This window comes from Phycodurus eques, chromosome 10 (genome assembly GCF_024500275.1).
Source record: "Phycodurus eques isolate BA_2022a chromosome 10, UOR_Pequ_1.1, whole genome shotgun sequence".
Taxonomy (NCBI): domain Eukaryota; kingdom Metazoa; phylum Chordata; class Actinopteri; order Syngnathiformes; family Syngnathidae; genus Phycodurus; species Phycodurus eques.
This window is the reverse complement of record NC_084534.1, coordinates 3,933,818-3,943,795: the sequence shown is the minus strand read 5'-3', so window position 1 is coordinate 3,943,795 and position 9,978 is coordinate 3,933,818. Positions and strand designations below refer to the sequence as shown.

At 42.4% G+C, this 9,978-nt stretch overlaps 1 protein-coding gene across 2 annotated transcripts in view; it reads left to right on the top strand.

The window, feature by feature from the left end:
• The first annotated feature begins 352 nt into the window (after positions 1-352).
• The window catches only part of LOC133408442 (integrin alpha-5-like), a 70,135-nt gene continuing 60,509 nt past the window's right edge, over positions 353-9,978 (top strand). For both annotated transcript variants that reach the window (XM_061687401.1, XM_061687400.1), the window contains exon 1: positions 353-838. In XM_061687401.1, coding sequence (XP_061543385.1) covers positions 639-838 — 200 coding nt within the window. In that variant the 5' untranslated portion in view covers positions 353-638. The remainder of the gene's footprint in view (positions 839-9,978) is intronic.

The following is a 9,978-nucleotide window of genomic DNA, read 5'->3' as shown; positions in this document are numbered from 1 at the left end:
AAAATATTAACTGCGATTGATCTTTTTTTTTTTTTTTTTCACCTATGGACAAGTTTGTTGTTCATCTGTGGGTGTTTGAGGTCAGAGCTTTCAAGTTCCTCCATAACAAACTCACCCAAAGCATGCCTTTATGCACAGAACGGGAACAGAAAAGGCCCTTCCCCAAAATGTTCTGAAAAAGTTGGAGGCGTAGACTTATAAGTCATAGACATCAAAAAAGTATTGCTATGTTGAAGAACAGGGTTGAGCAGGGATTAAAAGGTAGCCAAACCCCTGATTGACTATTTGATTTCAAAGTGTCTAATTCTTTTTCCAGGTGTTATGCTGGCTATGCTGGTTTTGCGAGGATGCAGTAGGCTCCAGTCCGGTGTCGTTGAAAAAGCTCCACCCCAAATGAGATCGCGCTGAACCCTTCCCTCTTTGACTTTCCTCTTCTCCACATTTCACCATTCACTCCGTGGATCATTGCACAGTCTGACTGAGCTGCAAAACAACAACAACAACAACAAAAAATATAAAAATTACACGCAAGACAGAACTTTATGGTCAGACTCAAAGTGTCCTGCGCAGACACCAGCACGGATGATGTGTTTTGCGCAACAGCAATTCAATGAAAGACGAGACGCACAAAAGAAGAGATGGGCACCTTTTCTGGACCTCCATTTAGGCGGGCAGGGAGAAAAAGTCCATTCGCCGTGCTTCTAGTACCTGTCGTGGTTCTGGTTCTGACCACATTTTGCGACTCTTTTAATCTGGACACGGAGAAACGCGTCGTTTTCACCGGACCACGGGGGAGTTATTTTGGCTATTCTGTGGACTTCTTCAGCAACTCATCCAGGTTAGTCTCAATATTTCATCACTTGGAGAAGATTGACAGTGTGTTAAACGATTTGAAAAGAATTAAGGCCATTTATTGCATCTTCTTATAACCCGGTCGTGCGTTGTTTTTGTTTTGTCCTGTATCGCTACATTTTTTTTTTGCCTCACCATTTTTCATTCATTACATACAGCGAATTTAAATTTAGCAGTTGCATCATAAAGTAAACTGAAAGGAAATGTATCCCTCTTGTGCACACACGTGCACTTCTCTCTCTCTCTCTCTCTCTTTCTCTCTCTCTCTCTCTCTCTCTCTCTCACACACACACACACACACACACACACACAGAAACACACGCACACGCGCGCGCTCCGGATTTCTGTCCAAGAGTGATTGGAAACAGACATTGCACGTCTGTCTGTGAGTAATGTTGTCGTACAAAGAGCAGTGGTTTAAACTGCAGAGAAGCAGCTCACTTAGTTCTTACAATATATTTCACAATTTTATGTCTTTTAGGGGAATATTTCTTCTTCTTCTCAAGATCAGCTTAATGAGACAGGCAAAGTTCCGACAAGCATGTACACAAGACATGGAAATATTCTAGTAGATCATCAGGATAAAGATATAACTATTTAGGAGTCACCTTGTCTTTGTCTCGGCAGACATTTTGCCACAGATGTGGTACACATGAATGTGTGATGAACAACTTGAAAGTGAATGTTTTAGCATTACTGTTATATAAAGGCAGTTTAGTGAGTGTATATATTGGGTCAGTTGTGGATTATGTCTCTATGCTGATATGAAGCTTCTTTTAGCTGAAAGAGCTCACTATAGTATTTTATTTAGACAATGCAACTCACTGTTTGTGCTGTGGACTATGGGACATAGCCAACATTAACAAATTATGCAAACAGACAACTAAAAAGAACAAAATAAATAAATAAATGGATGAAAAAGGTGGACAAAGAGGGCGGCACAGAGTGTGATTTAGCACATCTGCCTCACAGTTCTGAGCACCTGGGTTCAAATCCAGCCTCGCCTGTGTGTGTCTGCATGTTCTCCCCGTGCCTGCGTGGGTTTTCTCCGGGCACTCCGGTTTCCTCCCACATCCCAAAAACATGCATTAATTGGAGACTCTAAATTGCCCGTAGGTCTGACTGTGAGTGCGAATGGTTGTTTGTTTATATGTACCCTGCGATTGGCTGGCGACCAGTTCAGGGTGTACCCCGCCTCCTGCCCAGAGTCAGCTGGGATAGGCTCCAGCACACCCGCGACCCTAGTGTGGATTAGTGGTACGGAAAATGGATCAATGGATGGGTGGACCAAGATTGGCTCTGTGCGTTCGAACCAAACAGGAACAATAAAACACTAATTAATATGAATATCAATGTGAGAAGTCAATCAATCAATCAATCAATCATGAGAATGAAAAGAAATAAGTAAAATAAGAAAGGGAGAAGAAGCATCTCACTATATTACGGTCAGCTCTTTTGAGTGAAGAAATACCAGTTTATAAAATAAAATAAAATGAAATAAATACAGACAAAAGCAATGAGAGAATTAAAATAAAGGGGTTGTTTTAATGTTGAGCCACATCAAAATATGAATGGATTGGATTTGAAAAACATTGTAACTTCTGATTTCTGGGCGTTGTATTTTTGTTGTTAAAATATAATGTTTCAACAAGTACTGTATGTCTATACATGTTACTAGCTAGTTTAAAGAGAACATACAGTAAAAATCTAACCAAATAATCTCTTGAATTTTAGGGGCGCTGGAATTCAATCAGGTGTGCTTGTGCACTCCCAAAAATGGGCTAGAAACACCTATGATGACCACAACTGACTCCATACAAACATGAAAGTAGGAGGCCTTGAACAGACACATTTCATCTGACCCAAAATTACATGACTATCATCGACTCATCACATGTAACCCAGATAGCAAAGCGCAAGATGACTTGTCCAAGTTAGCTACCCTCAGATGTTGCTTGGGACTTAAGAAACTAAGAGGATGTTATGTCAGCTGGAGGCACTTTATACTGTACATCGTTGACGAGAAGAATCTCAAGTTTTTATTCACGGTAACCCAACTCATTTAAAAAATGATCACAGCAATGTTATAAGGGAAGTGTTCTTTCATAGTGACACTGGATACGTTTACACAGCTATACTTGCTGCGATATTATCTGTTATCTTTGTATACAGCATATCTTTGAGGGTTCATACCTAGAATTTATCTTTGAGCGGTTTTTAGCTAGAATGTGAAGTTGGTCTGATTGTTTTTATAGATCTTTTTTCTTCGAACTCTGGCAGTTGACCTCAGCGTGTAGAAATTGGAAGGGTAGAGTGTGGACTAATTTCTAAGAATGCAGAATTAGAAGCATTTGGTCTGTTGACGTGGACTGATTTAGCTCGTGATAGACCAATGTAAATCAAATCATTCTTGCTGTGTGGTAAATAAACAAGACAACAGGAAAAGGATGCTTTCCAGGACGAGAATGTTTTCATTCTGCTAAAAAGGTTAAGAGGTTTCTGCTGGAGTCATGCATTCTGTCAATCGCAAAACTGTTTAGCGTGTTTTGTGTTGATCACAATACTATCTTTTTATACATACCCAACTCATGTTTTATATGTATTTCTGTATTTTTGTTCTCACCAAAATATATAATAATATTGAAGTACAGAGTAGTAATAAGGGAGAAAAGACTAAATAGACTGGGCAAGAAATGAGTAAAAGCTTTAATTTCAGCATTTTCACTGGGCTGGAATTAGGTCACAAATAATAATTGTGGGGGTAAACATTGTTCTGTTTAAGAATAACGACAAAAAAATTCAAGCAAAAGGTGGGATGAATGAGGTTTCAAAAGATGACTTAATTCCCCAGTATAGCACGTTTTGAGTGCACAAAACTATAAATAATCATCAAATTCATGTTTTGACTTCCTTTATACAACCTTTTTAAAAACTACGTTACGTTACAGTGATGTTAATCAATATAATATAGGCTACAGTGCAAGACATATACAGTGGAACCTCGATTAAACGGACTAACAGATGCGAGGGTGGGGGTGGGGGTCGTCCGTTACAGCCGATTGTCCATTGTATTGAAGAACTTTTTTTTTTGTGACCATATGCGCCCATATTACTGTACAGGACAAAATTATTATTTTGTACTTTTTTTTGTAGTCTAAATCACCTAGTACATCCATCCATTTTCTGAGCCGCTTATCCTCACAAGGGTCGCGGTAGCGCTGGAGCCTATCCCAGCTATCATTGGGCAGGAGGCAGGGTACACCAAGAACAGGCTGCCAGCCAATCGCAGAACACACATAAACAAACAACCATTCGCACTCACATTCACATTCACACCTAGGGGCTATTTAGAGACTTCCATTAACCTACCATACATGTTTTTGGGATGTGGGAGGAAACCGCAGTGCCCGGAGAAAACCCACGCAGGCACGGGGAGAACATGCAAACTCCACACAGGCGGGGCTGGGGATTGAACCCCGATCCTCAGAACTGTGAGGCATACGCTCTAACCAGTCGGTCACCGTGCCGCCTCATCCAGAACAGTAAGTTGAAAATAACCATAAAAAAAGCTTGAAAATATTTGAAAAGTTTAGAATTTCATCCAATCTTACCACACTAGTGTGATTGATGGTGACTGTCAATGTTGCCCCAAGGTTGAAAATTTACTTGTGGTGGTCGGCAGGGCGGTGCAGGTGTTTGATAAGCGCATATACAATACAATAATAACAATACAATAATTAATCCATCCATCCATCCATCCATTTTCTTCCGCTTAGCCGAGGTCGGGTCGCAGGGGCAGTAGCTTTAGCAGGGACGCCCAGACTTTCCTCTCCTCTTCAACTTCATTCCCTGGCCACACAGTCTCTCTAGCGCGTTCTGGGTCATTGCCTGGGTCTCCCTCCCGGTGAGACATACCCGGAGCACCTCACCAGGGAGGCGTCCAGGAGGTGGTAGGGATCCTCATCCTAATTAGATGCCCGAGCCACCTCATCTGGCTCCTCTCAATGCGGAAGAGCTGTGGCTCTACTCTTAGCCCGGACCGGATGACCGAGCTTCTCACCTATCTCTAAGGGAGACCCTGGACACCCTGCAGGGGAAATTTATTTCAGCCGCATGTATCCGCGATCTTGTTCTTTCGGTCACGGCCCACATCTCGTGACCATAGGTGGGGGTATGAATGTAGATCGACCAGTAAATTGAGAGCTTAGCGCCTTCTTCACCACAATGGACTGATACAAAGTCTGCATCACTGCAAACGCTGCACAAATCCGCCCGTTGATCCTCTGTTCCATTTATCCCTCACTCGTGAACAAGACCCCAAGACACTTGAATTCCTCCACTTGGGGCACGATCTCATCCCAGACCTGGAGAGGGCACTCCAACCTTTTCTGACTGAGGACAATGGTCTCCGATTTAGAGGTGTTCATTTTCAACCCAGCCGGCTCGCACTTGGCTGCGAACCGCTCCAGTGAGAGTTGGAGATCACGGCTTCATAAAGCCAACAGAACCACATCATCAGCAAAAAGCAGAGATGCAATACTGAGGCCACCAAACCGGACCCCCTCTACACCTCGGCTGCGCCTAGAAATTCTGTCCAGAAAAGTTATGAACAGAATCGGTGACAAAGGGCAGCCTTGGCGGAGTCCAGCCCTCACCTCAAACGAATCAGACTTACTGCCGGCAATGCAGGCCAAACTCTGACACTGATCATACAGGGACTGAACAGCCCATATCAGGGGGTTTGATACCCCATACTCCTGAAGCACCCCCCACAGGACTCCCCGAGGGACATGATCGAACGCCTTCTCCAAGTCCACAAAACACATGTAGACTGGTTGGCCGAACTCCCATGCACCCTCGAGGACACTGCCGAGGGTGAAGAGCTGGTCCACTGTTCCATGGCCAGGACGAAAACTACACTGCTCCTCCTGAATCTGAGATTCGACTTCCCGACGGACCCCCTCTCCAGCAACCCTAAATAGACCTGATCAGAGAGGGTGAGGAGTGTGATCGCCCACAATATAAAATGAAACCGGTCCCCAAAATTTTCAGCGCCAGTGACCGTTTTCACTTGACTTCACTTGACTTGATTGGACTTTTTGACAAATTTCAATCAGGTTTCCGAACTCATCACAGTAGAGAATCTGCTCTTATCAAAGTGCTAAATGATATAAGGTTGAATACTGACTCGGGAAAGGTGTCAATTCTGGTCTTGTTGGACCTCAGTGTGGCTTTTAATACAGTAGATCATAATATACTGCTGAACAGGTTGGAAACGTGGGTAGGACTAAATGGAACGGTCCTTAAATGGTTCAGGTCCTACCTGGAGGAAAGGAGTTATTTTGTAACCATTAGAAGTCTTCAATCTCATCAAATGGCAATGAACTATGGGGTGCCTCAAGGGTCAGTTCTTGGACCCCTCCTGTTCAGCCCGAATATGCCACCCTTGGGTCAAATTCTTCAGAACTTTAATTTTGACTATCATAGCAATGCAGATGACACACAGTTATATCTAGCAGTGTGTCCAGATGACAGTAGTTCAATTGAGGTGTTGTGTCACTGTCTAAAACAGATAAATAACTGGATGAGCCAAAATTTTCTTCAATTAAACAACAACAAAACTGAGATAATTGTTTTTGGGAATAAAGAAAAGAGGATTGCTGTTAGTAAATACCTGGAGTCTCGCTCTTTAAAAACCAAAGATCAAGTCCAAAACCTTGGTGTTCTTATAGATTCCGACCTAACTTTCAACGTTCATATGAAATCAATTTCTAAAATTGACTGCTACCATTTGAAGAACATATCCAGAGTGAAGGCTTTCATGTGTCAAACAGACCAGAAGAAGCTCATCCATGCTTTTATCTCACGTAGACTTGACTATTGTAAAGGTCTTCTGAATGGACTCCCAAAAAAGAACATTAAACAGCTCATTCAGAATGCTGCAGCTCGGGTTCTGACCAGAACAAAGAGCTCAGAGCATATTACTCCAATTCTAAAGTCTTTACACTAGCTTCCAGTCAGCTTTAGAATAGATTTTAAAGTTCTGCTACTGGTCTATAAATCATTAAATGGTTTAGGTCCTGAATACATGAAAAAAGGTATAATGGAATATCAACCCAGTAGGGCTCTGAGATCGACAGACTCAGGTCAAATTGTGGAGCACAGAGTCCAAAGTAAACATGGTAAAGCAGCATTTAGCTATTATGCTGCACATAAATTGAATAAGTTGCCAACAGAAGTGACAAGTGTGCATGTTTTTAAGTCCAGGTTCTTTTTTTCCCCAATGCTTTTTAGAGCATTTCCACTTTTAAATTATATTTCTTGCACTGTATGCTGTTTTAATTGTACTTTTATTTTTATTTATTCTTTGCTTTAAATGTTTATACGGTGTTTTTTTCTTTGTTTTTAAATGCTTTTAATCATGTAAAGCACATTGATTTACCTTGTGTATGAAATGCGTGATATAAATAAAATTGCTTTGCTTTGCTTGAAGACATATTTTGAAGGTACGGCATAGAAACAAAAACACAACATAACGTGTTGTAGCGGCACGGTGGCCGACTGGTTAGAGCGTCAGCCTCACAGTTCTGAGGATCCGGGTTCAATCCCTGGCCTCGCCTGTGTGGAGTTTGCATGTTCTTCCCGTGCCTGTGTGGGTTTTCTCTGGGCACTCCGGTTTCCTCCCACATCCCAAAAACATGCATTAATTGGAGACTCTAAATTGCCCGTAGGCATGATTGTGAGTGCGAATGGTTGTTTGTTTCTATGTGCCCTGCGATTGGCTGGCAACCAGTTCGGGGTGTACCCCGCCTCCTGCCCGATGACAGCTGGGATAGGCTCCAGCATGTCCGCGACCCTAGTGGGGAGAAGCGGCTCAGAAAATGGATGGATGGATGGATAACGTGTTGTAAGATGGCACAACGTCATCAAACAATGATTCATTTCTGTTTTACTATTGCTATTTATCTTGTGCTTTTATTGTATTTGAAGATACCTACTCATTGCCTGTATCATTCCAATGTGTCCTCCTCACCCAACTTTGATGTTGAATAAAATTCTTGTTTGCACACATTTGTTGTCCATGCATTGTTGGCAGTGACGGTTTATGATATTGGTTATATGCGCAGCCGCCTAGGGCGACATTCTGTGGGGGGCAGCACGCAGCACTCTCCCCTGTTGACAATCGGCCAGAAGCGCGCAATTGACGCCGCACGTCATATACACTTCGAACTTCTGTTTCTGCTGTTTTAAAAATAAACCAGAACAAAATCTCCGCCAGCACTGGACAGGCGTCGCATAGGGCGCATCGACTCTGACATTTTTTTTTCTAGGACACATCGACTCTTACATTTTTTTTTTCTAACCCAGCTGCGCTGACATTTTGTATGTATTATTGGAGGTAATAATCTGCCGACTAGCTAGCTAGCCTGGCTAATCATGGTGCAGAGTCGTGAGGCAGAAAAACAGAGTGGAGCTTTTCCTGTGTCTGTACAGTATGAGCACGCCTTTTTTGGGGTGGGGGTGGATGTGGACTTTCATCTTCTTGAACGGCTGTTAATTTTCCCGTCCAAGTAAAGCTTACACTGCATTGTTGATGAACTCATAGGCGAGTCATGGTGGGTCGCTTTCATGAGCAACGAGGAATTAGTGTGCTTCTTATTTCCAAATCTGTTGCCCTAGACGAACGGCTTGACAAAAAACGGTTACTGTACCAAATATAGCATGTTCCATAATCCAGAGACTTGTGTTGTTTATTCCTCTTAAATTTAAAACCGCCGTCATGCTGCTCTCTTTCTGTACAGAGCTCTATGCAACAATAGATAGAACTCCTGGCGTCATGGCCGCCACGTCAATGGATGACCTGGAAATGTTGGTTGGATCTAGTCATATTGTATATCTGTGACCGGGAAATAAATGTGTACCAGTCTCTGCCTATTTTGCACCACTGTGCCAGTAAACAAGAATGGCCAATTCTGGAACTAACAGACTTTGTCAATGTCGGTTTAATTGACAACTGGAAACTGTTTTTGGACACATGTACTGTGCAGACAGTTACATTCGATATCCGTTTAAATCGGGGTTCCACTGTCACTGATTGTCACAGCAAAATGAATTGTATAAGAGTGACCCCAAAAAAATCAGTGGAGCATCAAATTTGCATTTGTCCATTTGTTCATCAGTTAGCAGGCTACTTCTTGGTTCATGGAGGATTCTGTGGGGTTCCACTGATGTCATAGTGACTTGAACAATGTAAATGTGATCATGCTAATTCTAACTGCTCTATTATTTACTGTTGTATCATGTTGAAATGATTGCTTAGAAAATAGATCGTGCTGCACTGTACGATTTGGGCCGTCTCAGATGAAGGATTTACAACCAGGTTATAGTGGCTAACAAAACAGGGATCGTACATCTCACAGTGAAATGGGGGCAAAGATGAAAGATGAACCCATCACGAGAGATGAGCTGTGATGGATATCAAGCAGTATCAGAGAAATCCTCTCACAGTGTGTCGGCCTCGCTGCTGCTACGACCACTAACAGTGTTGCCCTTTACCAAGTAACAGGAAGACGCCATGAATGATATCACCGTGTCCACACACGCTATCGTATTTAGTCCTTGGGAAGCTGTGTAATTATTTAAGTAATTATTTAAGCTCAATTCATTTGCAATAAGGTGGTTAAATTAGCTAGCTGTATGTAAATAACACGATTCACTTCCAGTTCTGCTTGTATTAGTGGTACCCCAAGTTGGACCCTTTTTGTTGTATTTTTCTCTTCCTTCTTTTATTTGTTTCCTTTTCAGTACCAATGAACATCACAAGCACTAAATTTAATCTCACCTGCGACATGACACCAAAAAAATAGATTGGGTGCACAATGATGATGATCACGCCGTCATAGCCAAGATTCAATTCAAGCCCCTTCACACTGTGTGGTAAACACCCCTTTTTCATGTCGTGCAGTGTGGCTTGTTTTCATCTCAGACTTCTCAGAGTGCCGAAGTCATACAGTGTAGCAAAGGCCTTATCTCAGGGGTGAGCAAAGGTTTTCTTCCAATGGTTACGTACAGAAAAATCGAACCTTTGTAACCCTTTCCAGACTGATAGATGTCAATTACTGTATT